The following is a 26,212-nucleotide window of genomic DNA, read 5'->3' as shown; positions in this document are numbered from 1 at the left end:
CCGGCCTGGCGCTGCGATTTCGGCGTCGCGGGGTCGGTTTCCGCGTTGTGTAAAGAAAACGTTATCGAGTCAATAAACCGTGTGCTTTACTACGGCCCTGCCTCTGCCACCGCCGCGGCGACCGGACCGGGCGGGCTCGGGGCGGGCGGCGGCGGCGGCGGGAGCGCGGCGCCCCCTGGTGGCGGAAGCGGGAGGGGGTGGGTGTTCCCGCTTCCGGTGGGCCGCGGCGTGTGACGCCACCGCGCACGGCCCGGCTCCGCCCAGGAGGGGCGGCCGCGCTGCGCCGCCATGTCGGGAGCGGCGGGGCCGGGGCCGGGGCCGCCCGCGGGGCAGGGCCGCTCCCCGCTGCCCTGCGCCCCCCGCCCCGCCGCCGCGCTCCAGCTGGCCGGGGGGGCCGAGCCGGCGAGGCCCGGTGTCGCCGTCATCGACCTCCGCTTCCCCCGCGGCGCCGCCGCCGACGTGAGTGCGGCCCCGGGCCGGGCCGGGCCGGGGGGTGCCGGGGGCGGTACCGGTATGGAGAGGGGGGATAGCGGGGAAGGTCCCGGGCGGGGGGGGGGGGGTGTGCCGGTCCCGGTGCGGGAGCGGGGACGCCGGGGGCGGCAACGGTCCCAGCATGGGGAGGGGATGCCGGGGGCGGTACGGGGGGGGGGGGTGACGCCGAGGGCGGTGCCGGTACCGGGTGGGTGTCGGGGTGTTACGAGGGGCAGCACCCGTACCGGTGTTGGGCGGGATGCTGGGGGCGGTCCGGGACCCGGTATGGGGGGAGCGATGCCGGTGCCGGTGCCGGTGCCGGTCCCAGTAGGAGGGAGGGGGGAGGATGCTGGTGCTGGTACCGGTATGGCGGGGGGGTGCTGGTGCTGGTGCTGGTACCGGCGTGGGGGGTGATCCAGCGCCAGTACCGGTACGGGGGGGGGGGGATGCCGGTGCCGGTGTCGGTACCGGTACGGGGGGGGAGGGATGCCGGTGCCGGTCCCAGTACGGGAAGGGGAGGAGGGATGCGGGTGCCGGTACCGGTACGGTGTGGGGGGGATGCCGGTGCCAGTAGCGGTACGGGAGGGGGATGCCGGTGCGGGTGGCGGTCCCGGTACGGGGAGGGGGGCTGCCGGTGCGGGGGCTGAGGCCGCCGGTCCCGCAGGTGCAGGAGATCGTCTTCAGGAACTTCTACACGGCCTTCCTGAGCGTGCGGGTGCAGCGCCCCGGCCCCAGCGGCTCCCGCCGGTGGGTGACCTGCCTGCGGGACTACTGCCTGATGCCCTGCCCGCACACCGAGGAGGGCTCCCAGGACTACTTCTCCCTCCGCCGCCACCAGGTCGGCATGGCCGGACGGTGACCGTGGCGTCACCCGCGCCTCTTGGGGCTCGCCCCTCTTTGCCAACACCCCGGGACGGCTCCCGGGCCCTGGGGCCCCGTGCTGATGCCCCACCGTGCCCCCGCGGCGGCGGCTCTCCTGCCCCTGCCAGCCCTTCTCAGCAGCGAGGGTCCCCGTGCTGCTCCGGCCCGTGCCTGGCTCTGCCCAGCCAGCCACCGTGAGGTGACACGTCCCTTGGGCTCCTTCCATCTGGGGTGGGTTGGGGCTTTTTTGGAGGAAATCCCACAAGCTGCCCCGGAGCGGCGCCAGCCTGGCCAGCCCCTGCGGTGACAGCTCCCTTCGTCCTCGTCCCGGCAGATGCTGTGCGACGTGGACCAGGTGACAGCGGTGCGGTTCATCCTGCGGCAGCCGTCCCCGGTCTGGCTCCACTTCACCATCGAGGAGCTGCAGATTTTCCCTCCCGGACAGAAGGTGAGCGGGGGCCGGTGCTGCCCTCCCTGCCAGGCGGGGATGGAGGTGGGATCGGGGACACCCTTGTGTGACCCTCTGGATCTGTTTCAGAGCCCCCAGAAGGATTTCCCCTCCTGGCTCTCCCAGTTGACTCCTCCGGAGCAGCCAGCCAGCCTACACGGGGTGAGTGATCCTCGCTGAGGTATTAGGGGGAAGGAGGGACCCGTGTGGGGTGCTGGCCGCGGGCACGAGCGTCCCCTGTGAGGCTGCTGGCCCCATCCCTGCCCCGTCGGCTCCACACCCCCGCCAGGAATAGCTGCGGAGCCCTGAAATAACCCGCCTTGTGCTGGAAGTAGTTTGCAGTGTTCAGAAGAAAAATATCTCCATGGGGATGTGCGATTTGAGGTGACACTTAAGTCTACCTGCCCTCTAGTCTGGGGACAGGAACGTCCCCATGGGAGCAGTGGGTGCGCAGCATCGCTCAGCTGGCGGGTGGGACGCGCGGGGCCGGGGTGGCCTGGCTGGTCCCCGGTGTTTTGCAGAGGGTGCGCCCCGGGGAGCGCATCGCCCGGCGGGGGCGGCGTGCGGGTGGAGGGAGGTCACAGCCGTGGCACATGTTTACAGCTTGCCAGCCACATCTGCCTCTCTGGCGGCCTTCGGTGAGCAAAGTCCGGGCAGAGCAGGGCAGGGGCGGGCAGCTGGCTCGCCCACGGAAACCTGCTGAATCAGCCACGGGCGCTGGGCCAGGAGCAGGGCCACGCCGCACAGCACCTCCGGGGCAGTTCTGCCGCTTACGCTGCGTTGGCGGCAAGGCTTCTGGGAGCTCTGGTCCCTGCCCAGCTGTCTGGCAGGCTGGGGAGGACACCCCGGTCCCTTGATGATCGCTTGGATCACGTCGCCCTTGGCAAGGGGTGGTCCGGGGGGATGCTGGGGCAGGGGAGAAGCGGTGCGGAGCTTCGCCCCAGCCTGGAGAGCTGCTGCGGAGCCTGGAAGTCCCGCCTGGCTAAAGGTCCTTGCGGGGAACCGGCGCCTGTAGTGGGGCTTCTGCTGCCTGGCCCAGGGAGCGTGGCGAAGAGAGGCTGTTGGGAAACTCTGGACTGTGCGATTAGGTTTTTAATCATTAGCCAGTGATCTGCTTTCTGTCCTTGCCCTGGACGCCTGCCAGCAGAGACGGGCTGTGTCGGCACCATGGCACCCAGGCCTCAGGGTCACCCGTTTCCCCAGCTGCCTGTTTTCCTAGAGCGGGGCCCTGCTCACCCCGTGTTGGGAAACCACCGGCAGGTCGGGAGCGTGGGCACCGTCGTGATAGTGCCCGGCTCCCCAGGGGGGCAGAGCCATCTGGCCACACCGCTGCCCGAGCCCGGGGTATCCCAGCCCATCTGGGCCATCCCCGCTCCGCAGCATTGTGCCCGCTTCTTTCCAGGAGCTCCCTGACCCGGAGAAGGTGTCGACGGAGGTCCAGCAAATGTGGGTGCTGACAGAGGTGATCCGGGCTCGCCAGGCAGCTGCCCGCATCGGGCGCTTCGACGTGAGTCCCGCCATCCTGCTTGTGGGTGCTCCAGCCTCGCCACATTTCTGGAGGAGCCCTCCCGGCGGGGGCTGCTCCCGGCGGGATGGGGTGGGGGTTTGGGGTGGGCTGTCCCGGCAGAGCGATGGTGCTGCGCAGGGACCGACGGTTGCTCTTTTCCAGGTGGACGGCTGCTACGATATCAACCTGCTTTCCTACACGTGAGCCCCTCCGGTGCCGGCCGGAGGGAGCTGGCTCCTCCGCGCTCCCGGGGCCCAAGCGGACTCCTGCGCTCCCGCGTCGGCCTGCGTCCCTGCAGCCCCGGGGAGGTTTCCAGGCCCTCCCCGTGCCCCTTCCCCAACTCCTCCTGCACCGGCTGGCAGCGGTGGGCAGCGCTGCTGCCCCGGAGCCCCCCCCCCACCCGCCGTGAGCCTCTCCCACCCCGGTGCCCCCCAGCCGCCGCGGCTCTGCTCTCGGCACGTCCCACGCCGCTGCGGGCAGAGCCCGGTTCCCCCACCCTACCTCTGCCCCGGGGAGCGGACCCCGGCCCTGCCTGCGCTGCGAGACCGGGCTCCCGCGGACAAAGGGGTGCCGGGGCCGATGCCCACCGCGCTCGGTGCCGGGGGGTGGGGGGGGGGTAGCGGCGGGGAGAGCCTCGGTCACGACTAAAAGCTGCTACGTTGGTCCCGCCTGCGCCCGCCTGGCTCTTTTGAAGCGGGGGGGATGGCCGTCCCCGGGCAGGACCCGCACCCAGCGTTCCCCCCCCCGCCTCCCCTTCCCCGGGGGAGGCGGTGCCGGGGGGCGGAGCGGGGCGGGGGCCGGCCGGACTCCATGTCCCAGGCGCCCCGGGGCCGGACCGGGCCGTGCCAGGGAGGGAGGATGCTGCGGGCGGGCTGCCGAGCCGCGCTGCCCCGCCGCCCCCCGGGCTCCGCGCCGCTGAGCGGGGTCGGGGGGGAGCGGGGAGCCGAGACCGGGGAGGGGGGGTTGAAACGGACGCCGCTGGACGCCCTGCACCGGTCCCGCGGCGGGCGGATGGTGCCGTTCGCCGGCTGGAGCCTGCCGCTGCACTACGGGCAGGGCCACCTCCAGTCCCACCTGCACACCCGCCGCCGCTGCTCCCTCTTCGACGTCTCCCACATGCCGCAGGTAGCCGGGGAGGGATGGGGGGGCCGGGGGGGACACATACACACACATCACACCGCCTCACGCCCCTCTCCCCCACCCCCGGCCTCTTCCAGACCCGGGTGTACGGCCGGGACCGCGTCAGGTTCGTGGAGAGCCTGGTGGTGGGGGACATCGCCGAGCTGAAGCCGGGACAGGTACGGGGCACCGGGGCGGGGGGGGGGGGGGGGGGGAACCCCGGCATCCAGCCAGGTCAAAGGTCTCCAGGGACGCCGCGGGGGGGTGGGCAGCCTGCCCACGCTCCCAAGGGCCGCGTCCCGCAGGGCACCTTGACGCTGCTCACCAACGAGAGGGGCGGCATCGTGGACGACCTCATCGTCACCAACGCGTTGGAAGATCACCTCTACGTGGTGTCCAACGCCGGCTGCGCCGACAAGGACTTGGCCATCTTGAGGGTACGGGGCCGCCCGAGCCCCGCGGGAGGTGGGGACGCGCGGTGGGAACGAGTCCTCCCACCTTTCGGTGACGTCCGTGGCCGCGCGGGGCGAGGTGGCCGTGGCCGCGCGCGGGGCCGGCACCGGCCCGGCCCCCACGCTAGCAGCCCGCTGTCACCCTGGCAGGGCAGAGCGGCAGAGCTGCGGGCCGCTGGCGGTGACGTCCACCTGGAGGTGTCAGACAACGCGCTGCTGGCCCTGCAAGGTAGCGGGGGCCCCACGTGGGCCTGTCCTTCTCCGGGTCCTTGCCCGATGGATGTCAGTGACGTCCCCGTGTCCCCCCCCCCTTCCCCGGACACTGCCATCCCCCAGAGCCACCTGCCTCCCCAGGTCCCTCCATGGCACGGGTGCTGCAGGCGGGGCTGTCGGATGACCTGGCCAAGCTGTCCTTCATGAACAGCATCACCACGACGGTCTTCGGCGTGCCGGACTGCCGGGTCACACGCTGCGGCTACACCGGCGAGGATGGCGTAGAGGTACCCCGGGAGCTGCGCCAGCACCTCCCCACCACGGTACCGAGGGAGGGAAGGGCCGTGCCCCGCTGACCCTCCCCGTGTCCCCCCCCAGATCTCGGTGCCCGCGGGGCGGGCGGTGGAGCTGGCTGAGCGGCTGCTGGGGGTCCCCGAGGTGTGGCCGGCGGGGCTGGCGGCCAGGGACAGCCTGCGCCTGGAGGCCGGGCTCTGCCTCTACGGCAACGACATCGACGAGACCACCACGCCTGTCGAGGCCGGGCTGCTGTGGACCTTGGGTAGGTCGGGGCCGCGTCCGCCCGGGGGACGGGCGGAGGGGCAAGGCAGCCCCACGTCCCCACGGGGACCAGGTGGGCATCGCTGACCCTCGCCCATCTCTGCCCCGCAGGGAAGCGCCGGCGCGTGGCCATGGACTTCCCCGGCGCGGCCATCATCATGGCGCAAGTGAAAGAGAAGCCGAAGCGCAAGCGCGTGGGGCTGACGTCGGTAGGACCCCCCATCCGTCCCCACACGGCCATCCTGGGCCCCGAGGGCATGCCCGTGGGTAGGTGGGCGAAGCGGGGCTGGCGCGGGCACAGCCCCGAGCTGCACCCACGGCAGGGGAGGGTGTTGAGGCTGCCAGCCCCCGCTCACCTCCCTGTGTCCCCACGTCCCCAGGCACGGTGACCAGCGGCTGCCCCTCGCCCTCCCTGGGCAAGAACATCGCCATGGGCTACGTGGAGGCGGCGCACAGCCGGGCCGGCACCGCGCTCACCGTCGAAGTGCGGAAGAAGCAGCACCCGGCCCTCGTCACCAAGATGCCCTTCGTGCCCACCCAGTACTACATGGCCAAGTGAGGCCAGCCCCCGCCACCCTGGCCCCAATAAACGCCCCTGCCCCGCTCTCCTGGCCTCCTCTCCGGTGACGGCGGTGGGTGCCAAAGCAAGGGGTGGCAGGTGGGGCACAGTGCTTTAATGGTGTGGGCAGTGCCCGGCGGTCCCGGCGGTCCTCACTCCCGGTGCGTCTTCGCTGGCTCCGCCACCAGGCCCTCCCTGCAAGAGAGGGGCAGCGTGAGCGGGGCTGGGGTGGCACCGCGGCACGGCACCCCAGCGTGGGGCGAGGGCACCCACCCACCTGTGCAGGGCAGGCAGGGCTGGGGCGGCACATGCTGGGGCGTACTGGTCTGAGGGCAGAGCTGGGAGGGCGCTCACTGGGGTGCACTGGTTTGGGGGTGCAGCTTGGAGGGCGCTCACTGGGGTGCAGTGGTTTGGGGGTGCAGCTGGGGGGGCACTCACCGGGGTGCAGTGGTTTGGGGGCATGGATGGGATGGTGTTCACTGGGGTGCACTGGTTTGCGGGTGCAGCTTGGAGGGCGCTTACTGGGGTGCAGTGGTTTAGGGCACGGATGGGAGGGTGTTTGCTGGGGGACACTGGTCCAGGGGTGCAGCTGGAGGGGTGCTCACTGGGGTACACTGATCTGGGGGCATGGATGGAAGGGTGTTCGCTGGGGGACACTGGTCCAGAGGTGCAGCCAGGGGGGCACTTGCTGGGGTGCACTGGTCTGGGGGTGTAGCCAGGAGGGCACTCCCAGGGGTGCACTGGACCGGTGGCACAACCCGGAGGACGCTCTCCGGGACATACTGGGCTGGGGGGGGGGGGGGGGGGGCACTCGCTGGGCTGTACTGGTCCAGGGGTGCAGCCAGGAGGGGGCTCGCTGGGACGTACCGGGCCGGCGGGGCGGGGCGCTCGCTGGGGTGCCCTGGGCCGGGGGTGCGGCCGGGAGGGCGCGGGCCGGGGCCGGGCAGGGCCGCGGGGAGGCCGCGGCGAGCGGGCCGGGGGGTTGGCGGTCGCGGTCGGGACTCACCGGGGCGGGCAGTGCCGCTCGGCGGCGCCGTTGCGTCCGGCCGGGCCGGCGGGGGAGAGGGAGTGTGCGCGGGGCCGGCCGGGCGCGGGGCCGGGGCCGGAGGCGGTGCCGGGGCCCAGGCCGGTGCCGGGGGGCCGGCGGGCGGCGGGCCCCGTCCGGTAGCAGAGCGCGGCCACCGCCCCGCCGTAGGCGCGCCAGGCCAGGCGGACGCCCAGCAGGCTGAGGCCCAGCCAGAGCAGCAGCAGCTGGCACAGCACGGCCCGCACGTCCTGCGCCGCCCACTCGGCCGCCAGCTCCCGGCCCAGCGCGCCCAGGGCCCGCCACGGTGCCTGCCAGCCCGCCGCCGCCGCCGCCGCCATGGCTGCGCCGGCCGGGGCGGGGGCTTCCGGGTGGGCGGGGCCTCGCGGGGGGGCGGGGGCTTCGGGGATGAGCCCTTCCCGGAGGCGAGGATAGGGGCGTGGCCTCCGCGGGGGGGCGGGGTCTTCGGGGATGGGCCTTTCCCGGAGGCGAGGATGGGGGGGCGGGGCCTGAGCGGTGGGCGGGGCCTCCACGGGGGGCGGGGGCTTCGGGGATGGGCCCTTCCCGGAGGTGGGGATGGGGGCGGGGGCCTGAACGGTGGGCGGGGCCTCCACGGGGGCGGGGGCTTCGGGGATGGGCCCTTCCCGGAGGTGGGGATGGGGGCGGGGCCTGAGCGGTGGGCGGGGACTCCACGGGGGGGCGGGGGCTTCGGGGATGGGCCCTTCCCGGAGGCGGGGATGGGGGCGGGGCCTGAGCGGTGGGCGGGGCCGCCATGGCGGGTAGCGGCGAGGAGGGGCTGTACTCGCGGCAGCTGTGCGTGCGGGGACCGGGGACCGGGGACCCGGGACCCGGACGGGACGGGGCGGACCCCCGGGCCCCGCTGACGGCCCCTGCCCCCGTAGGTACGTGCTGGGCGGCGGCGCGCGGCGGCTGGCCGGGGCGGCGGTGCTGGTGTCGGGGCTGCGCGGGACGGGAGCGCAAGTGGCGGCGGCGCTGGTGCTGACGGGGACCGGGCGCGTCGTCCTGCACGACCGAGGCGCCGCCTGCACCGCCGACCGCGCCCACCAGGTACCGGAGGGGCCGGGCGGGGGGCCCCGGAACGGGTACGGGTACCGGGGAGGGTGTCGGTAACGGGCACGAGCGGGGGTGCCGGTAGCGGTTGCAGATATGGGTGGGTATCCTGGTAATGGGTACGGGCGTGGGTGGGGGTCCCGGTAACGGGCAGAGGTATGGACAGGGGTCCCGGGAATGGGTACGGGAACAGACGGGGTTCCCAGTAGCGGGTACAGGTATGGGTGGGGGTCCCCGTAATAGGTATGGGTACAGACAGGGGTCCGGGAATGGGTATGGGTACCGGTGGGGGTCCCGGTGCCAGGTTCGGGTGTGGGTGGAGGTCACAGCAATGGTTTGGGTGCAGCTGGGAGATCCCTGTTGCAGGTATGGGTACAGGGTGGGGGGCTCCCAGTAACAGGCATAGGTTGGGGGTCCTGCTAAGGAGTGTGGAGTGGGAGGTTCCTGTGAGGGGTATGGCCCAGGGTGCCCCTCATCGTCACAGGTAGGGCCCACGGGGTGTCCCATGTCACAGGTATGGTGGTCCTCAGCAAAGGGCCCCCCACCAGTGCAGACAGGGCACCGTGGAGCACCCTGCTGTGGCAAGCAGCACCCCAAACCCACGGGGTGCCCTGCCATGTGCCCACCCTGCAGTTCCTCCTGGAGGACAGCGATGTAGGCCAGAACCGTGCCGAGGCGTCCCAGCGGGCCCTGACCGAGCTGAACCCCCGCGTGGCGGTGGCAGCTCACACTGGGGAGCTGTCGGAGGACTTCCTCGCCTCCTTCCAGGTGAGCCCGTGCCCCCGTGCCCTGGGCCCCCCTGGGACGGCGGTGCCCGCTGACAGCCCCGGCGCAGGTGGTGGTGCTGACCGAGTCCTCGCTGGAGGAGCAGCTCCGCATCGGGGACTTCTGCCATGCCCAAGGCATCTGCTTCATCGTGGCTGACGCCAAGGGACTGGCGGGGTAAGGGGTCTCTGCCACAGGGTCCCTGCCACTGGCTCCGGGTCACCTTGTCCCCAGAGCCCCCAGCCCTGGTCTGCAGGCCACGTCCCCGTCCTGCTGGTGGGGCTGCTTGGCCCGGGCAGGACCTGCCAGCGCTCGGGCAGCTTGGTGAGGCGGACCCCATCTGTTCTCTCCAGGCAGCTGTTCTGTGACTTTGGGGAGCGCTTCGTCGTTGACGACCCGGCAGAAGGGGACGTGGTGCGTGCTGCCGTGCAGCACATCTCCCAGGTAGCAGGGTAGCCTCAGACGGCTCCCCCCAAACACTGCTGCCTCCTCCAGTGGCTTTATGCCGCCCGGTTCTGGTCTCCCACCCTCACGTCCCTTCCCCTCCTCAGGGCAACCCAGGCGTGGTGACGTACATGGGGGCAGAGGACAGCCACGGCCACCTCTTCTGCGACGGTGACCTGGTGACGTTTTCTGGCGTGGAGGGGATGACGGAGCTGAACAGTCGGGAGCCTGTCCCCGTGCGCGTGTTGGGTGAGCCGCCCAGGGGTTCCCAGCTGCCCCAACCCAGGTTTGGAGAACTCACCGGGTCCTTCGCGGTGACCGTGACGTCCGTCCCCCTCTCGTCCCCAGATGCTTTCAGGCTGGAGATCGGCGACACCAGCTCCTTCTCGCCCTACCGCCGTGGCGGCCTGGTTTCGCAGCTGCGGCCGCCCCAGGTGCACTCCTACGTAAGTCCGCCCTCGGCCCCGCGGTGCTGCCGCCCGGGCTGGGGCAGCGCCGTGCCATGCCGTGCTGTTCCCCGGCCCCGGGGAAGTGCTCGCCCGAGCCCTGGCACTGTGCCGGCAGGAGCCCCTGCGCCGAGCGCTGGCAGAGCCCAAGATCCGGGTGGCGAGTCACGAGGAGCTGCCGCGAAGCCACAGCCTGCACGCCGCCTTCCAGGCCCTGCACGCTTTCCGTGGGGAGCAGGGTCGCCTGCCGCGGCCCAGGGCGCTGGTGAGTCCCCGTTCTGCCCCTGCCCGCCCCACCGTCACCCTGCCCAGGGCTGCCCTCGCCCCCTCTGCTCGCAGGCGGATGCCGAGCGAGTGCTGGAGCTGGCGCGGAGCCTGGGGGCACAGCAGGGTCCCCTGGACGAGGACGTCGTGCGAGCCTTTGCCAGCGTGAGCGCGGGGGACCTGTGCCCCGTGGCCGCCGTCGTCGGGGCCCTGGCGGCCCAGGAGGTGCTGAAGGTGAGTGGGGCGAGGGTCCCGGGCCCTGGGGTCCCGCCGGTCGTGCTCCGCGATGGCGACTAGGTGCAGAGCCGGGCAGCAGGGCTGGGGCGGGATACAGGGGGTCCTCGCTGGCCTCGGAGCTGCTGACGGGGTCCCGTTCACCCCAGGCCATCACCGGGAAGTTCCTGCCCCTGGACCAGTGGTTGTACTTCGACGCCCTGGAGTGCTTGGCGCTGGAGGGGGCCGCGCGGCTGACGGAGGAGGACTGCGCCCCGGTGAGAGCACGTGCCGAGCCCGTCCTGGGCGCTGGGGGTGCCGCAACCACCCGCGCTCACGCGGCTCCTCCGTCCCGGCAGACGGGCTCTCGCTACGATGGGCAGATTGCTGTCTTCGGGGCCACCTTCCAGGAGCAGCTGGGCCGCCAGAAGTACTTGGTGGTGAGCTGGGGCGGGCGCCGCGGTGCCAGGAGAGGCTGCGGAGCAGCCGGGCCAGCACGCGGGGAGCTGCAGCGGCTCTGCCCCGGCAGGTGGGAGCCGGTGCCATCGGCTGCGAGCTGCTGAAAAACTTTGCCATGATGGGGCTGGCAGCGGGGCCAGACGGGGACCTCGTCGTCACCGACATGGACACCGTCGCCCTCTCCAACCTCCATAGGCAGCTCCTCTACCGCTCGGCGGATATATCGGTGAGGTGCTGCGAGGCAGGGGCCGAGCTCCCCCTAAAGGGCACCTTGGCTGTCCCGGGGGGCTCCCCGGGGCCGCGGGGTGGGGGAGAGCTGCCCACCCCTCTCTGTCCTGGCAGAAGCCGAAGTCGGTGGTGGCCGCGGCGGCCGTGCGGCGCATGAACCCCAGCGTCAGGGTGACGGCTCACCAGAACCAGGTGGGACCTGCCACCGAGCCACTCTACGGGGACGACTTCTTCTGGCGCCTGGACGGCGTCGTCAGCGCCCTGGACACGCTGGAGGCCCGTGAGTGCCAGGGAGGGGAAAGGGGCTGAGCCCCGGGACGTGCCCCCCCGGCTCCCCAGCACCCCTGACTCTCCACAGGCGCCTACTTGGAGAGCCGCTGCCGGCGCTGCCTCACGCCGTTGCTGGACTCGGGCACGGAGGGGCCGCGGGGGAACGTGCTGGCCATGGTGCCCCCCCTGACCAAGCCGCTGGGGCCGGCCGGAGCCCCTGGGGACGGCACCTTCCCCCTCTGCACCCTGCGGTACTTCCCCCGCACCATCCAGCACACGCTGCAGGTAGGCTGTGCCGTGCCAGCCCAGCACCCAGCAAGGAGGGACTGGGACCTTTGTCTTCCTTTCCCATTTCCCCCTCCGGCCGCGGCCCGGCAGCGGGCCACGGGCAGGATGCGGCCCCAGCTGCTTCCTGCTGGGAGCCCGAGCTCTGCCGCCAGCCCCAGCACAGCCTCGCCCTCCCCCGGGCTTGGGCTGGGGGTCCCGGGGGCCACAAGGTGGGGGTCCCAGTGCTCAACCCCTGCTCCCCTTCCGCAGTGGGCCCGTGATGAGTTTGAGGGGCTCTTCCAGCTGCCCGCGGAGCACGTCAACCGGTTCATGGAGTGAGTGGGCTTAGGGGAGTGGCACTGGGAGAGGGGCTGCCAGCCCTGCTGGGGCACTGCCTGATGCTGCCGGGGTTGGGGAGAGGGGGACAGACCGCTCATCCCACCCAGGGTGTCCCACGGGATTGCTCCCGGGCCAGCAGCAGCGGCGCCTGGTTTTGCAGAGACCCGGCTTTCCCGGAGCAGCTGCCGGCGGGGAAGGCCCTGGAAGTCCTGGAGCAAGTGCGGGGCAGCCTGTGGGAGCGGCCACGGGACTGGCAGGACTGCGTGCGCTGGGCTCGCCGGCACTGGCAGAGCCGCTACCACGATGCCATCGTCCAGCTGCTGCACACCTTCCCCCCGGAGCACGTGAGCCCGGCACCCGTGGGGCTGGCACCCCCCCCGCGCCCTCTCCCCTCTGCCAGCCACCCCTTTCCCCTCTGCCGGCTGCCCCACCGCAGTCATGGGGACGGTGTCCCCAGGCCTGACTCTGCTCTCCCTCCGTGCCAGGAAACCAGCCCGGGTGTCCCCTTCTGGTCGGGGGACAGGAGCTGTCCCCATCCGCTGACGTTCAACCCCGACAACGTGAGTGCAGGGGAGAGCTGCGGGGCCCCCCACCGGGGACAGTGTGGGTGGGGGGAGAGCCGAGTCTGTGCCGGGGGTACGGTAGATGCCGGACCGTAGTCGTGCTCCATCTGCTACCGCTTGTCCGGGGCTGCCAGGTCTTGGGCTTGGTCTGTCCCCATCCCCTAGTTGGCCGGGGCACTGCTGGGGACAGCCCACGCGTGCTCTGCTGCAGGAGGAGGAGAGGCACCTCCATCTCCACATCGGGGCAAAGTGGGCAGCCTTTGGCCATGTGGGCTCGTGGACCACCCCGGCTGCCCGGACCCTCTGCTCCCGCAGGACGCCCACCTGGAGTACATCCTGGCCGCTGCCCACCTCTTTGCCCAAGCGCACAAGGTGCCACCGCGCAGCGACCGGGCGGCCGCCCAGACCGTCCTCCGCAGCGTGGTCCTGCCGCCCTTCGCGCCCCAGGAGGGGCTCCAGATCTCCCTCGCGGAGGAGCAGGAGGAGGCACAGGCGCCTGCGGGTGAGGCTCCCTGTGCCCCTGGGTCCCCCGGGGCATGTCCCCAGGTCCAGCCTGGTGGCGGTGGGGCTGCAGCGCTGCTCGTCCCTGCCCCAGCACCCGGGAGGACCCGGACCGAGAGGGCGGGCACCGTGCCATGCCCCCCCCCGTAGTGCCACGGTGCAGGGGTCCCACCCCAGGGGTCTCTGTGCCCCCAGACTGCGGGCGGCTGGCAGAGCTCACCCGGGACCTGGTGCGGCGGAGAGAGGAGCTGGTAGGGGGTGAGGAGGCGCAAGTGCCCCTGATGGAGCCCATCCACTTCGAGAAGGTACCTGGGGCTGGGCAGGCGGCCCTGCTCAGCTTGGGGGTTGGTGGCTGCTAGTCGCCACAGGGCGCCGATGTCCCCACAAGAGGCTGATGTCCCTGCGCTCTTCCCTGCAGGATAACAACATCCACGTGGACTTCATCACGGCAGCGTCCAACCTGCGCGCGGAGAACTACGGCATCCCCCCCGCCGACTGGCTGACGGTGAGGGGGGGGGGCGGCCCGCGGGGGTCGCAGGTCCCCGTCCCACGGGGGGGGGGCAGCTGGTGACACCCCTCCTGTCCTCAGAGCAAGCGGATCGCCGGGCGGATCGTGCCCGCCATCATCACCACCACGGCGGCCGTGGCCGGGCTGGCGTGCCTGGAGGTCTACAAGTTGGCGTGGGGGTGCCAGGACCTCAGCCGCTACCGCAACAGCAACCTCTCCCTGTCCGACTGCCTGCTGCTCCGCATCCAGCCCCTGCCACCCCACACCTACCGGGTAGGACCCGCTCCCCTGGGGCAGGGCGGGTGGGGGACCCCCAGGGGTCTCGGGGTGTCCCACCCAGCTCCCGGTGGCAGCCGCCGCGGGGCAATGCCGGGGGGACCCAGGAGCAAGGAGGTGGCCACGCAGGAGGGGCAGCCCTGGCCCTGGGGCTTCGGAAACGGGGCCGGGTGCCGCGGCGGAGCAGGCGCGTCGCCCGAGGATCCGGCTCCTTCCCGCGGCCGCCCCCCCTGGCACCGGCCCGCTGCCGCCATCCCGCTCGGCCCAACCGAGATGCTCTGGGGTGCCCGTGGGGGCTGCCCCGCAGCGGGCCCCACGGCGAGCCCCGCGGCCGGGGGAACGAAGGGCAGGAGGCCGTGGCGGCCGTGCACATCTGGCTTATGGAAACCAGCTGCAGCAGCCGGAGAGAAACTGGCACCGGGCCGGGAAGGGCCGCCCGGGGGGGAGCGGGGCCGGGGGTCCCGGCAGCGGGGGGGGGGGGCCAGGCCGCAACCGCTTTGCTGGGGAGGGAGAGCGGGGGCGGGGGCAGGCCCAGATTGGGACCGTCTGGGCGATAGAGGCCCCTTTGTCTGGGGGTTTATGGCGTGCGAGGCAGCCCTTCCGGCGCGGCAGGAAGCGCCGATTGGAACCAGATTGGCCCGGGGGGCCCAGGGCCGGGGGCAGGAAGAGAGGGAGGGAGGCTCCTCCACCGCCTCGCACCGGCTCCGGCACCGCTTTGGGTTCCCCGGCCCCCCCATCGCTCCCCACGGGCCGCCCGGCCCCGCGCCGTCCCGCCCGCCGCGCCCCCCACGTTGGCACCGTCCCCGGGACTGGAGGACGCCGCTGGGGGCCGAGGCCGGCCGCGTCCTCGAAGCGGCACCCGGCACCTCCGCGTCCCACAGCGAGGACGCCCGGCGCGACGTTTCGCGCTTGGCCGTGGCGGCAGCGTGTGTGTGTCCCCAGGCCCGCTTGGCATGACCTGCGCTCCCGCGGGGGCCCGGGGAGCCCACCTCGGGGGGGGGGGGGGGGGGGGCGAGGCTGCGCTTTTGGGGGCGCTGGGACGAGCAGCGGCGTGCCCTCTGCGCTGGGCGGTCACCGCCCCGGTGAGGATGGAGTTAAGCGCTTTCCGCCCCGGTGGGATAAGTGCAGGCAGCAGAAGGCCGGAGGGGAGAAGGCAGCAGAAGGCCGGAGGGGAGAGCGGCCAGGTGCGAACGCCCCTTCCCGAGCGGGGCCGGGGCCAGCACGAGGCAGGGGCTGGCGCCGCCTGCGGCGAGGGCAGATGGCAGGGCGGCCGTGCCAGACGGCGCGGGGCCGCATTCGGCGCTCGGCCACGAGGTCGGCGTCTCGTTGGCCCCCTCTGGCCCGAGCCGGGGTCCGGGGCGGGGGGGGGGGGGCTACGGGCGGCGTGAGAAGAGGCGATTGTGCAGGGCCGGACAGCCCTTCAATGGCCCTTTGTGCGCCCTTCCTGGCCCCGGGGCTGGGGGCAGCGCCGGCCCCATGCCAACTCTGGCCGCTGCAGTGCCAGGGAGACGGCTGTGCTCCCCAGTGCCCCGGACCCCCGCGGTGCCCTCATCCCCCTGCCCCCAGACCGGTCCCTTTTCCCACCCTGCTGTACCCCAGCCCTCGTGCCCTGCCCGTCCCTGCCCCACAGGGCTGGGCAGCCGGGATGGGGGATGCCAGGACCAGCTGCTACCCCACGCTTCCCGCTTGCAGTACGGCGGGCGGGAATGGAGCTGCTGGGACCGGCTGGAGATGCGGGCAGTCGGCGCAGACGGGCAGGAGGTGACGGTACAGGATGTGCTGGACTGGCTGCAGGTGAGCCCGGCGCGGGCAGCACCCAGTCGGGTCCCCCTTGGGGGGGTGTGGGGCTGGATCCTGACACCCACCTCTTGCAGAGGACGCACGGCTGGACCGTGACCATGCTCCTGCGCGGCCACACTCTGCTCTACGACGGGGAGGAGGACGAAGAGACACGGGCCCGGCAGCGGGTACAGAGGTAGGTCTCCAGCTCCAGGGCCCAATCCTGCCCCGGGGGGGGCTGCCAGACCCCTCTCCCTCCATCCTGAGCCACTCCAGCTGCAGCACAGCTCCCAGCCAGCTGCTGGATAAACATCCTGCCGGCAGCACTTCCCGTGGCGGGACCCCTGCCCGGCCCCTCGCTGCCGGCCCCTGTGTCTCCCCAGCCTGGCCGGGTGCCCCAGAGGGGCCTAAGGCTCCCCCCGAGGCACCCGGCCAGCCTCGGGGGACAAGCCAGCATCCCCACAACCCCCTTTCCCTGCTACAGGTTATCGGAGAACCTGGAGGCTGCCGGGGAGCCTCGGCAGCGGGAGCTGGAGCTGCTGTATGTGTGTGAGGGAGAGGATGCTGAGGCCGAAGATAATCGTCCCCCTCTTCTCTGCTCGCTACCCTGAGTGAGGGGCTGGCACCCCCCCCCCACCCTATGCAATAAAAGCTGCAGAATGCATTGGCCCTCGTTGCAAAAACCTCCCTGCCCGGAGTCGGGGTGCAGGCAGCCCCCCCCCTTGATAAACGTCGCTGCACCCATACCGTACAAAACCAGGGTTTATTTACAGCGGAGGAGGGCGCGGGCAGCGGCGGGCAGGGCTAAATGTAGCCGATAACGTCGTTGCAGATGATGGGCTGGCGGCTGCGGCTGTTCATGAGGGCGGTGAAGCGGTGGAAGTCCGTGGCCAGCTGGGCGATGTTGCTGTGGGACTGGTGGAAGCAGGCGCCCTTGGGCTGCCCCCCCAGCCCCAGCGGGCAGGAGAAACGCTTGGTGGCTTCGCGGCCCCCCGGCCGGGCACCCTCAGCCCCCCGGGGCCGGGCCATGTTGGCCAGCTTACGGCGGACGTTGCCCGAAAGGCTGAGCAGGAAGGCGGGGGGCTTGGCCAGCCGGCGGGAGGGCTCGGCGGGGGTTCGGTGCCGGGGTTCGGCTCCCACCTCGGGCAGGTCCATCCAGTTCTCCACCAGGTCGGCGAAGCAGTTGTCGCCCAGCACCAGGGGCTGCCGGTTCCGGCTCTGTGACAGCAGCGCCACGGTCCAGTCCCGCGCGTCGGCTGGCTCCAGCGCCCGCCACTGCTCCAGGCAGGCGTCCGAGGTGGATTTGGGGCGGGCGCGGCGGGCGGGGGCGGGCGGCGGGGCGGCGGGGCCGGCGGAGAGCCGGTGCGCCCGCTGGCAGGGCGGCGGGTGCCGGCGCCGCACGGGCGCCTCCTCCTCCCGCCACGTGCCCCCCCGACGCCTCCGAGTACCCCGAGTCGAACTCCAGGCTGCGCTCGCTGGCTGGGGGAGAGCGGGCGGCCGGGCCCCCGCCCTCCTCCTCCTCGGCCCCCGGCTCCAGGCTGCAGGCCGAGTCCGCCGCCGAGCCGGGGCGCGGGGGGCACGCGGGGCGGGGGGCCGGCCCCGGCGCCCCTCCGGGGTGGTGCGGCGCCTGCCGCGTGCCGGGCATGTGCGTCCGCGGCGCCGCCCCTGCCTCCCGCCGGCACCGCTGGGGGGAAAGGGCAGGTCAGCGTGGTCGTCCCCGTTCGCCCCGGCCAGCACCGCGAACCCCCGTCCCACCCCGCCCCGGCACCCCGTGCCCCCCGGCCCCGGCTCGGGGCGGGGGCTTCGCTCGCAGAGCCGGGCGCGCGGCGGGGTGCGGGGAGCGGGACGCAGGTCCCGGCTTGCCTGCAGCCCCGGGCCCCGCTTTCCTGCGGCTCCTGCGCGGAGCCGGCCGGCGTGCAGCGGCATGTCGGGTGAGCAAGCAGGCACCCAGCCCCGGCCGTGCCTGCGGGAAATGACACAGGGCCACGGCACGTAGGAGCCGGGCGCCCTGCCGTCCCCCCGCCGGCCCATCCATTCCCCGCGCCCCGGTGGGACGGCCAGCCGGGACGCCCCACCGGCAGGACCCCGCTCGGTGGCCCAGGGCTGGCTGCAGCTCCAGGGCACCCACGGGTGCTAGGGTGGGGCGCTCCCCCCCCCCCCCCGTGCGTTGGCAGGGCCACCCCACCCACCCTGCGCCCTCCAGCTGGGGACACCCCGGGTGACGTCAGGGTGCAGCCAGGCCTGCGCCCGGGGTCAGGGCCCCCCCCAAAGTGCCGTGGAGCGTGGGGGGCCGGGGCGGCCGGGGCCGAACGGAGCACGGCCGGGCAGGCGGGCGCTGGAAGGGGCGGCTGGCTCCCGCAGCCGGGCCGCTCCTCGCTCTTGAATTCCTATTGTCTGAACCCAAAAGCAGGGTGTTACGTCCGCTTTCCTTTCCGCGCCGGAGCCGCGGGAAGCTGAGCGAGCAGGAGGGATCGCTCCCCCATCCTGGTAAACCAGCCCCCTCCGGCCTGCCCCGACGGAGCTGCTGGCCAAGCTGTCCTTGTCCCCATTCCGGTCCCCGTCCCGGTCCCCGTCCCCCTCCCCGCTGGCTGGGACCCTCTCAGCCAGCCCTGCTGGCGACACGCCACCGCTCCGAGCTGCCCATCCCGGTGCTGGCCGGGGACGCCGGCGCGCCCGGTTGCGGGGAGCAGGGTAGACGTGTGGCAGGCCCAGGGGAGCCGGCTGGGCCACCCCGTCACCGCCGGTCCCCTCGGGGCAGCCCAGGCGGGCGGGAGGGTGGCAGCGGCGGGGTGGCGGTGCCGCTGGCACCCCGACGGCCGGACGCCGTGGCCCCTGGCCACCCGCGTCCCAAGGCCGCCCGCGTCCCACCGGACGCCCGCGTCCCCCGCGCCGCCTTGGCCTCGCTCGTGATGTCACGGCGCTGATGTCACTGGCAGCGCCCTGACATCACGGCAATGCCCGGGCGGGGCGGCGGGGCGCGGGCAGGGTGGCCCCGTCCCCTCCCGGTTGCCCGCGGCGGCACTCACCCGGTCGGCGCCGAGCTGGCCCGGGCAGGCGTCCGGGCGGGCGCTGTGCATGCCCGGCCCGGCCCCGCTCCCGGTCCCGGTCCCGCCGGTGCCGGTGGCGGCGGCGGAGCAGCAGCGGAGCGCGGCGCGGCGCCCGGCCGTCCCCGCCGCCTCCCGGCGCTGGCTGGGCGGCACCGCCCCGCCCCGCCGCAGCCAATGGGGCCGCCGTAACGTGAGCCCGGCCCGCACCGGCACCGGCACCGCCGCCCCGGGGCCCCGCCCCGCCTCCGCCCCGCCGCCCCGGGGCCCCGCGCCGGGCACCACCCCGGGCACCACCGCGGGACCGGGCACCCGCTGGGCGAGGCAGGACCCCCGGGGCAGCGGCCGGGGAGGAGAAGGACCCGCCGCCCCCGGTCGGCAGCGCCCCGGCCCCGCGGGCAGAGGGGGTCCCGGGGCCGGGAAGCCCCGGCAGGAAGGAGGGCGGCCCCGTTACGGGGCCCCGGCGGAGGCACCCGCGGCCACCGGGCTGCCAAAATAGGTTTGAGTGTCGGAGGAGGGGAAGGTGACCCCGGCCGCAGGGGCCGCGCTCCGCCCCCGCCTATTAATTGGGAGCTAATAGAGCTTAATAGGAATTCCGGGAGAAGCGGCTCTGGCTTGCAAATGAAGAACACGGCCAAAAATCACCTCCCAGCTAATTTTCCCCGTTCCCGAGCGCGCCGCGGCAGCGAAACCCCACGGAGCGTCGCTGCCCGTCTGCCCCGCACCGGCCGGGGGATGGCGAGCGGCGGGGATGCGGGGACGTGCGGGAACCGGCGGGCATCGGGCCCATGCCCTGGCCCTGCCCCGGGGCCGGGCGGGCAGCCGCGGGTGGCCGGCGTGACGCTGGGCCGGGGTGGTGCCCAGCACCCCTGGCAACGCGCTCCAGCTTGTCCCAAACAGCCGACGAGCCATGGGCATGCACGGACGCCTCACCTTCCTCCTCCTCCTCCTCCTCCTCAGCCTCCGTGCCCCAGGTAGGCACTTCAGGCTTGCAGCGTCGGGGGCACGCTTTGCCAGAGCCTGGGTGGGGACCGAGAGGAGGGGGACAGGGGACAGGCTCCCCTCGGTTGCCCCCAGGTGCCCGGGGCTGACCCCAGGATGGGCAGAGGGGCCGGTGGCTGCCTGGTTGGGTTCGGGCAGGGAGCGGGCATCGCCGGGGCATCCTCAGGGCATTGCCAGAGTGTCCTCGGGGCATTGCCAGGACATCGCCGGGGCATATACCCGGGCACCGCTGAGGCATCTCTGGAGCATCACGGGGGCATCTCTGGGGCTTCCCCAGGGCATTGGCAGGACACACCCGGCAGGCTGGGGTGACAGTCTCTTCTTTGCAGGGACTTTCGTCAGAGCAGCAGGTAAGAGCAGGGTGCCCTGGGCCCCGCTGCACCCAGCAGAGAGAACCGTGCCCGTGTGGGTGCCTGGGTGCAGGAGCAGAGCTCCCTAAGCACGGCTGGGCAAGCGTCGGTGGCACTGACTGGGTGCAAGGCTGGTCCCCGGGGTCTCCCGCCAGCCCTGCCTGACCTGCCACGCGTGGTGGTCCTGAGCGAGGATGCGGTGCCGGGCACCTGCGTGGCCAAGCTGACCGTGTCCTGCAGCAACGTGAGCGGCAGCCCCAATGTCACCCTGCACGGCATCGAGCCCGGCCACCCCTTCAACCCCATCGCCATCAGCGCTGACCCCGCAGCCCCCGCCACGTTTCAGGCAGAGGTGCGGCTGGGGGACAGGGAGCAGGGCAGGAGCCCGTGGGCGCCCTGCTGAGCGCCGTGTCCCTGCGGCAGGTGACGCTGCGTGCCGGTGCGGAGCTCGATGCCCGTCAGGTGAACCAGTACACCCTGACCCTGCGGGCCGCTTGTCCCGGCGAGGACGAGGTAGAAGAGCGGCTCTTCGTCCAGGTGACAGCAGGGCAGGCGCTGCGCTGTGACACCCCCTTCGCCACAGCGGGTAGGAGCCAGGGGGTGCAGGGCGGCGGGGGCTGCGGGTGCCAGCCGGCACTGGGCTCCCACGGCCGTGCTGTGCCGCAGGTGGAGACGTGGTGCAGGTGCTGGCGGACGTGGCACCCCGGACGTCCCTGTATGCGGTGCTGCCGCAGCCACTTGGTGGGCTGACGGTGAGTGGCGGCTGCCCCGGGGTCCCACAGCCCCGCAAGCAGGAGCAGCCTTGGGGACAGTGGAACGTGGAGCGTGGGCGTGGAGCAGGGGGACAGGGGTTCCCACCCTCCTCCCACCACCCGTCTCTCTGCAGTTCAGGCTCCGAAACCATGACACACCACTCACGCTCACCCGCCAGGGCCTGGTGCTGGCGCCTGCCGGTGGCTTCGACCCCAGCAATCACACTCAGGTGGGCACCAGCGTCCCCAGGCTGTCACAGCCACGTCTCGGCATGCCTGGGCTTAGCCCCTCACTGGTACTGCCTGCAGCTCTCTGCGTCCTGCCCTTCCCGTCAGGCTCCTGTTTCCCCCCGGCCGCGGGAGTGCTCTAGCCCTGTCTCTGTCCCAAGCTCCATCCCCTTCTGCACCTTGAGTCCTGTCCCAATCCTCATCCCTGTCCCTATTCCCGTCCCCATTCCAGTCTCCAGTTCATCCTCATCTCCATCTCCACCCCTCTTCCCATCCCTGTTCCTGCTCCAACCCCCATTCTAGTCCCTGTCCCCCTTCCCTTTCCTGTCTCTGTCCCTGTTCCTGTCCCCATCCCATCCCTATTCCTGTCCCCATCTCTATTACTATCCTTATCCCTATCCCTGTCTCTGTCCCCATCCCTGTCCCTGGTGCCTCTTGGGGCTGTCCCACGGCCACCCCGGCGCTGCCCTGCAGATTTTCAGGCTGGAGATCGAGGTGATGGACCGCCACGGGCACAACTGCAGCGGGACCGTGAGGGTGGAGGTGCTGCCATCGCACCGTCCCCGTGTTGCCTTCCCGTGAGTGGGGCCGGGCCGGGCAGGGGGTGCTGGTGGCAGCAGGCCACGCCACACTGCCTGCCTTGCCTGCAGCGAGCCGCAGTGGACCGTGACGGTGCCGGGGGGCACCGGCCCCTTGGAGGTGGTCACGCGGGTTCGTGCCAGCGGTGACAACGTCCACTACGCCATTCTCGCTCCTGTGGCACCCAGACTCTTCACCATCGATGAGGGTGAGTGGGATGGCGGGGGTCCCCAGGGCCACCCTGTCCCCGTCCCCGTGCCTGGCGTGAGGCCGTGCCTTGTCCCGCAGCGACGGGTGAGATCCGCAGCACCCGCCGGCTGGAGGTGGGCCATGCACTCCTCCTCGTCCGGGCTTACAATGCGCTGCACCCCGCCGACCACGCCACCGCCACGCTCAACATCACCGTGCAGGGGACAGACCGGCGGGCACCGAGCTGCGTCCCTGCCATCTCCGTGTACGGTTTGGGGGGGGGAGTGGGGTGTGGACGGTGCTCTGCCGTGCCCAGGACACGGGGGACAGGAGCTGAGCTGCTGGCTGCCCCACCGCAGGTCCCAGGTGCCTGAGACGGTGTCCCCTGGCAGCACCCTGGTGACACTGAGGTGCACCGGCTCCGCCAGCACCGAGGGGTGGCTGCAGTATGCCCTTGAGGGGCCCCCCGCCTCCCACTCCCGCTTCCGCATGGAGGGGCCGCGGCTGCAGGTGAGCGGGGCTGTGGGCAGCGCCCAGGCGACCGGCAAGCCCGGACCTGGGGGAGTCCAGCGGGACAGTGGGGACCCTCTGACATGTGCCATCGTGCTGCGTCCTGGGCCAGGGCTCCCCAGGGGCGTCTGCTCCCCAAGGCCTGCCTGTGCCCCCCCCTTGCTCCCTCCTGCTCCCCTGGCATCACAGCTTTGCGGGATACCCCGGCTTTGCGGGACATCTTGGCTCTGCCTGACCCCCCTGCCCTGGCTCGGCAGGTCAACACCACCCTGGACTATGACTCGGAGGCCGTGGCCGCTGTGGGCTTCCAGTTCACGGCCACCATCGTTGTGACGACAGGAGGGGAGCCCCCACGGAGCAGTGAGTGCCCGCGGGGGGTGCAATGGGAGAGGTCATTGGGGAGGTGGGAAAAGCCCCTTCCTGACCCCAAAACCAGCAGATCAGAGAGGAAATGTTCCTCCCCTGCTGCCCCAGAGATGCCCACCCAAGGGGTGGTGCCACCGTCCCCGTGTCCCCCACCCTGCCCAGCGGAGAGCACGCCCAGCCGGGTGCAGGCTGGTGCCAGCGTGGCTGAGCCGCCGTGTGCCCCACAGCCCGCGTGCCCGTGCTCGTGACGGTGACGCCCGTCAATGAATTCACACCGGCGTGCCCCAACGGTGCCACCTTCACCGTGCCGGAGACGGCGGCTTTTGGCAGCGCTGTCGGGCGTGTGGCCGGCACCGATCGCGACTACCCACCAGACAGCCTCGAGTACAGCCTGGAGGGGGGCCCCAGCCCCGCGCAGCCTTTCTCCATCGACACGCGCACCGGTGAGTGTCAAGCCCCGTCCCCAGCCCCCGCCACCTCCTGTGGCACCCGCGGGCGCCCAGCAGCTCGCGCCGCCCCGCAGGCGAGATCCGTGTGGTGGGACCCCTCGACTCTGAGCAGCACAAGAGCTACAGGCTGACCGTGCGGCTGACGGACATCCACAACGACCTGGACCCAGCAAAGCGGCGGAGCCGCCTGTGCGATGTGACCGTGCACCTGCAGGTGTGAGTGCGAGCCCATCGGGTGAACCATGGCGGGTGCGAGCACCGCGGGTGCCATACTTCCCCCCGCTCCCGGCAGGCCGTGCCGGACCAGGCGCCAGTGTGCACCCCTGAGGTGCAGGAGCTGCGGATCACGGCCAGGTCGGGCAGCCGCCAGTCTGTCACCCGCCTGGCGTGCCAGAGCAGCCCCAACGGTGCCATGCTGGCATACACCATCACTGGAGGTGAGGAGCGGCCAAGCCACGGTACAACCCAGCCCCTCACCGCGGCGTGGCACTGAGCAGACCCTCTCGTCCAGGCAACGAGGACGGGCGCTTTCAGCTGGAGGGAAACACCCTCTTCTACCTCGCCGATGACCTGGCCGAGCCCCGCACTTTTGTGCTGCTGGTGGAGGTACAGGGAGGCCCCGGTGCCCCCCGCCACAGCACCACGGTGGCACTGGTGGTGCATGTCACCCCCCGGAGCACCCCAGTGCCACCCAGCACCACCACCCCGCGCACAGTAAGCAGAGCCTGTTGGCCAGGCAGGGCTCCCAGGTCCATCAGGCCCCCCCGGCTGTCGCATGCCCCCTCACCCCACCGCCTCCGCAGACGCTGCGGAAGGAGCCGCTGGTCGTTGTGCGGACAGAGGCGGTGTGGCACCCGCCGGCCTGGTTCGTGGCCGTGCTGACTGTCTCCGGCGCCCTGCTGCTGGCCGCCCTGGGCTGCATGGCCCGGACCCTGCTGTGCAGGTGAGCCCTGGCCCCGCGGCACGGCACGGCACGGCGAGCAAGACTAGGGGCTCACGGCTGCCTTCTCCTCCCGCAGCAACCGAGACTCCGGCAAGCTGCTCCTGGACAAGAGGTGAGTGCTGCACGGCTGGGGCGGTTGTATCAGCAGCGAGGGGCAGCCGTGCGTGTTGGCACAGGCTCCCGTAGTGTCCTCGCAGGCAGCCGGGGAGACGCAGCATGTGGGAGGTGTTTAACGTACCCCATGTCTGGCTGTGGTCCGTGGATTGCTGTGGCGGTGAGCCGTCTCTGCCCCAGGGCAAGGGTGCAGCACGGATGAGAGCCATGGGTGCAGAGATGGCGATTTGGCCGGGGGACAGCCATGTCAGTGGCCGAGCTGGCACACAAACTCTGCAGCGGGCAGGGTGGGATGGCATAGCGCTGACGCCGCTGCCCGCCGCAGGGCTGGGTCCCGGCACTGGGGCTGGGGCCGCTGTGGCTCACCAGGGGAGCCCCGATTTGACAGGGAAAGCTCCCTGGGAGGAGGTGAGCAGGCTGCACACCCCTGGGAGGATGAATGAGGGGTGATGGGTGGCGGAGGGGAGAGCCTGAGGAGGCACTGGAGCCGGCCCAGCCTGTGCCGGGCGTCTGCACGGCGAGGAGGAGGCAGGCAAGCCTGCAGGCAGGATAACAGCCACCTCCAGTGGCATAACTGCCCCGGGGTGATGCACGGCTGGATCCAAGTTCATTGGTGAGATTGGGGACACAGTGCTTGGTGGCACTGGGGCTGTAGTGGCCATGCAAGGGAGAAGACTCGGGCTCAGCCCCTGCAGGTCGCCCTCGCAGCAGGAGGGACTTCGGGGCTGCAGCTCCCCCAGTGCAGCATCCTCCGAGCACAAGAATGATGCGTGCCGGCATGTGGGGAAACAAGTGGATGTGGTGGCAGAGCAGCTTGCTGCTTTCGGGCATCACAGAAAGGTGGTGGTGCTTGGGGGAGCACGGCCCCTGCCGCAATCCCCTTCAGTGCCCAGGGGACACACAGGCTGGGTAAGGGACGATCAGGTAGGTGGATGATGGGCTCGACGGGGCGCAGCTGGCAGCGCAAAGCCTGGCTGGCAACCCGCTCCTGGCAGCATCCCTCAGGGTCGAGGCTGGGGACCCATCGCTAACAGCGTCCCCCCCTTGCCCCCTCTTCCCTCTGCAGCTCCTGGGACGTGGCAGAGCAGAGCGGGGGTGAGGAGGAGCGGGGCCACCCCCACGCTGGCAGCCTGGTAAGTGTGTACCATGACGGTGAGGGCGGGTGCTCTGCCGGGGGCGTGGGAGGGAGCCCTGGGGCCCTCAGCACCCTCTCTTCTCTCTCCTCCACACAGGAGCAGTTCGACGGCCGTGCCCGGGACCCGCGTGAGTGCCCTGTGCCAAAGCCCCGGCAGCCTCAGGCTGTGTCCCTCGAGGCAGAGGGGTCCGGGGGATGGGAGAGAGAGGCGCTGGGCAGCGATGCCTGGGCAGCACCCGCAGGGCAATGGCTGAGTGCCGTCTCCCATCTCAGGCACCGGCAGGGACTATCTCTTCAACAGCGTGACTGGGGCACGGCGCTGGATCTGAGCGGCTTGAGTCGGTGAGGGGCTCCCCGTGACCCACAGCTCCCTGTGGGCCGTGCCGGGCAAAGCACGGGGTGCCAGCAGCACTGGTGCGGCCCTCGGACCTGGGAGGAGGAGGGGAACCCTCCTCTGTGGCTTAACTTGCCACCCATGGGGTGCAGCCAGCCCCTGAGCTGCCCCAGCCAGCACAGACCCAATAAATGGTGGCAGAGATTGCACCCGCTGCCGTGATTGCTGTAGGGAGTGCTGTGGCCGAGCAGTCTTGCTGGTGGCTGTCCTGCTGTGGCGGTCATTAGCGCCGTCTTCAGTCAGGGATGTAGGTGGCATGATGCAGGACCAGGATGGCAGTTAAGGCAGCACCAGCCCTGGGCTGGGGTTGGCACTGCAAAAAATGTGCCGAGGGCTTTGGCGGGGTCTGCTCCGGTCACGGCAGCGTCTCTGTAGCCTCTGGATGTAACCCAGCTGGGGCAGTCCTCTGCAGAGACGTGATCTGGGGCAAGAAAACTCAATCGCGGGTAATTCTGAGAAACTTTTGCCCTGTGTCCCATGTTCGCCTCAAGCTCTCCCTTGCCAGAGCACTCCCGGCTGCAAGCGGGTGGGACGAGCAGCTGATCGGCGGAG

General features: G+C 71.9%; 6 protein-coding genes across 7 annotated transcripts; 4 read left to right on the top strand and 2 right to left on the bottom strand.

Moving 5' to 3' along the window:
- Positions 1 to 270: 270 nt before the first annotated feature.
- Positions 271 to 3,949, top strand: NICN1 (nicolin 1). Its single transcript, XM_029996278.2, has 6 exons — positions 271 to 459; positions 1,136 to 1,309; positions 1,667 to 1,780; positions 1,871 to 1,942; positions 3,183 to 3,287; positions 3,450 to 3,949. Exons 1-6 carry the CDS (start codon positions 289 to 291, stop codon positions 3,489 to 3,491), a joined length of 678 nt encoding a protein of 225 aa, XP_029852138.1. The 5' UTR covers positions 271 to 288; the 3' UTR covers positions 3,492 to 3,949.
- An 11-nt stretch (positions 3,950 to 3,960) lies between these two features.
- AMT (aminomethyltransferase) lies at positions 3,961 to 6,234 on the top strand. Its single transcript, XM_029996277.2, has 8 exons — positions 3,961 to 4,412; positions 4,505 to 4,585; positions 4,712 to 4,843; positions 5,009 to 5,087; positions 5,213 to 5,358; positions 5,450 to 5,630; positions 5,741 to 5,896; positions 6,010 to 6,234. The coding sequence occupies exons 1-8, from the start codon at positions 3,990 to 3,992 to the stop codon at positions 6,186 to 6,188; spliced, it is 1,377 nt and encodes a 458-aa protein (XP_029852137.1). The 5' UTR covers positions 3,961 to 3,989; the 3' UTR covers positions 6,189 to 6,234.
- A 54-nt stretch (positions 6,235 to 6,288) lies between these two features.
- Positions 6,289 to 7,595, bottom strand: TCTA (T cell leukemia translocation altered). The gene is made up of 2 exons (XM_029996279.2): positions 7,195 to 7,595; positions 6,289 to 6,383 (listed from the first exon to the last, which is right to left on the bottom strand). The coding sequence occupies exons 1-2, from the start codon at positions 7,551 to 7,553 to the stop codon at positions 6,341 to 6,343; spliced, it is 402 nt and encodes a 133-aa protein (XP_029852139.1). The 5' UTR covers positions 7,554 to 7,595; the 3' UTR covers positions 6,289 to 6,340.
- A 372-nt stretch (positions 7,596 to 7,967) lies between these two features.
- Positions 7,968 to 16,269, top strand: UBA7 (ubiquitin like modifier activating enzyme 7). 2 transcript variants are annotated; one of them, XM_029996241.2, is made up of 24 exons: positions 7,968 to 8,025; positions 8,115 to 8,280; positions 8,917 to 9,051; positions 9,119 to 9,225; positions 9,402 to 9,492; positions 9,600 to 9,741; positions 9,841 to 9,938; positions 10,057 to 10,203; positions 10,278 to 10,436; positions 10,586 to 10,693; positions 10,775 to 10,855; positions 10,945 to 11,100; positions 11,217 to 11,382; positions 11,461 to 11,657; positions 11,910 to 11,974; positions 12,139 to 12,322; positions 12,464 to 12,538; positions 12,857 to 13,043; positions 13,238 to 13,347; positions 13,461 to 13,547; positions 13,632 to 13,823; positions 15,519 to 15,620; positions 15,701 to 15,801; positions 16,090 to 16,269. In XM_029996241.2, the coding sequence occupies exons 1-24, from the start codon at positions 7,985 to 7,987 to the stop codon at positions 16,214 to 16,216; spliced, it is 3,024 nt and encodes a 1,007-aa protein (XP_029852101.1). In that variant the 5' UTR covers positions 7,968 to 7,984; the 3' UTR covers positions 16,217 to 16,269. The 2 variants fall into 2 exon arrangements, with proteins under 2 accessions (XP_029852101.1, XP_040974746.1); XM_041118812.1 differs by lacking the exons at positions 7,968 to 8,025; positions 8,917 to 9,051 and having other exon boundaries at positions 8,168 to 8,280; positions 9,052 to 9,225.
- An 80-nt stretch (positions 16,270 to 16,349) lies between these two features.
- Positions 16,350 to 18,781, bottom strand: INKA1 (inka box actin regulator 1). The gene is given in 3 exon segments (XM_029996243.1): positions 16,350 to 17,036; positions 17,038 to 17,289; positions 18,632 to 18,781. Coding segments are annotated over 3 exon segments (930 nt in total). The 5' UTR covers positions 18,683 to 18,781; the 3' UTR covers positions 16,350 to 16,409.
- A 178-nt stretch (positions 18,782 to 18,959) lies between these two features.
- CDHR4 (cadherin related family member 4) lies at positions 18,960 to 25,807 on the top strand. The gene is made up of 20 exons (XM_029996242.1): positions 18,960 to 19,623; positions 19,981 to 20,001; positions 20,157 to 20,353; positions 20,425 to 20,587; positions 20,668 to 20,753; positions 20,888 to 20,983; positions 21,456 to 21,559; positions 21,632 to 21,768; positions 21,849 to 22,014; positions 22,109 to 22,259; positions 22,517 to 22,619; positions 22,853 to 23,068; positions 23,149 to 23,288; positions 23,367 to 23,511; positions 23,586 to 23,788; positions 23,878 to 24,017; positions 24,094 to 24,129; positions 25,198 to 25,264; positions 25,364 to 25,394; positions 25,540 to 25,807. Exons 1-20 carry the CDS (start codon positions 19,560 to 19,562, stop codon positions 25,593 to 25,595), a joined length of 2,322 nt encoding a protein of 773 aa, XP_029852102.1. The 5' UTR covers positions 18,960 to 19,559; the 3' UTR covers positions 25,596 to 25,807.
- Positions 25,808 to 26,212: the final 405 nt, after the last annotated feature.

This window comes from Aquila chrysaetos, chromosome 20 (genome assembly GCF_900496995.4).
Source record: "Aquila chrysaetos chrysaetos chromosome 20, bAquChr1.4, whole genome shotgun sequence".
Taxonomy (NCBI): Eukaryota; Metazoa; Chordata; class Aves; order Accipitriformes; family Accipitridae; genus Aquila; species Aquila chrysaetos.
The sequence above is the reverse complement of the archived record's forward strand: the minus strand, read 5'-3'. Positions and strand labels throughout refer to the sequence as shown.

Coding starts and splice junctions, on each gene's coding strand:
- TCTA (XM_029996279.2), bottom strand. CDS start 7,553: ATGGCGGCGGCGGCGGCGGCGGGCTGGCAGGCACCGTGGCGGGCCCTG. Junction 6,384..7,194: donor GAGCGGCACTGCCCGCCCCG/GTGAGTCCCGAC, acceptor CCTCTCTTGCAG/GGAGGGCCTGGTGGCGGAGC.
- CDHR4 (XM_029996242.1), top strand. CDS start 19,560: ATGGGCATGCACGGACGCCTCACCTTCCTCCTCCTCCTCCTCCTCCTC. Junction 19,624..19,980: donor CCTCAGCCTCCGTGCCCCAG/GTAGGCACTTCA, acceptor TCTTCTTTGCAG/GGACTTTCGTCAGAGCAGCA. Junction 20,984..21,455: donor ACCCCAGCAATCACACTCAG/GTGGGCACCAGC, acceptor GCTGCCCTGCAG/ATTTTCAGGCTGGAGATCGA.
- NICN1 (XM_029996278.2), top strand. CDS start 289: ATGTCGGGAGCGGCGGGGCCGGGGCCGGGGCCGCCCGCGGGGCAGGGC. Junction 1,943..3,182: donor AGCCAGCCAGCCTACACGGG/GTGAGTGATCCT, acceptor GCTTCTTTCCAG/GAGCTCCCTGACCCGGAGAA. Junction 3,288..3,449: donor CCCGCATCGGGCGCTTCGAC/GTGAGTCCCGCC, acceptor GCTCTTTTCCAG/GTGGACGGCTGCTACGATAT.
- AMT (XM_029996277.2), top strand. CDS start 3,990: ATGGCCGTCCCCGGGCAGGACCCGCACCCAGCGTTCCCCCCCCCGCCT. Junction 4,586..4,711: donor CCGAGCTGAAGCCGGGACAG/GTACGGGGCACC, acceptor CGCGTCCCGCAG/GGCACCTTGACGCTGCTCAC. Junction 4,844..5,008: donor AGGACTTGGCCATCTTGAGG/GTACGGGGCCGC, acceptor TCACCCTGGCAG/GGCAGAGCGGCAGAGCTGCG.
- UBA7 (XM_029996241.2), top strand. CDS start 7,985: ATGGCGGGTAGCGGCGAGGAGGGGCTGTACTCGCGGCAGCT. Junction 12,323..12,463: donor ACACCTTCCCCCCGGAGCAC/GTGAGCCCGGCA, acceptor CCTCCGTGCCAG/GAAACCAGCCCGGGTGTCCC. Junction 13,824..15,518: donor TGCCACCCCACACCTACCGG/GTAGGACCCGCT, acceptor TCCCGCTTGCAG/TACGGCGGGCGGGAATGGAG.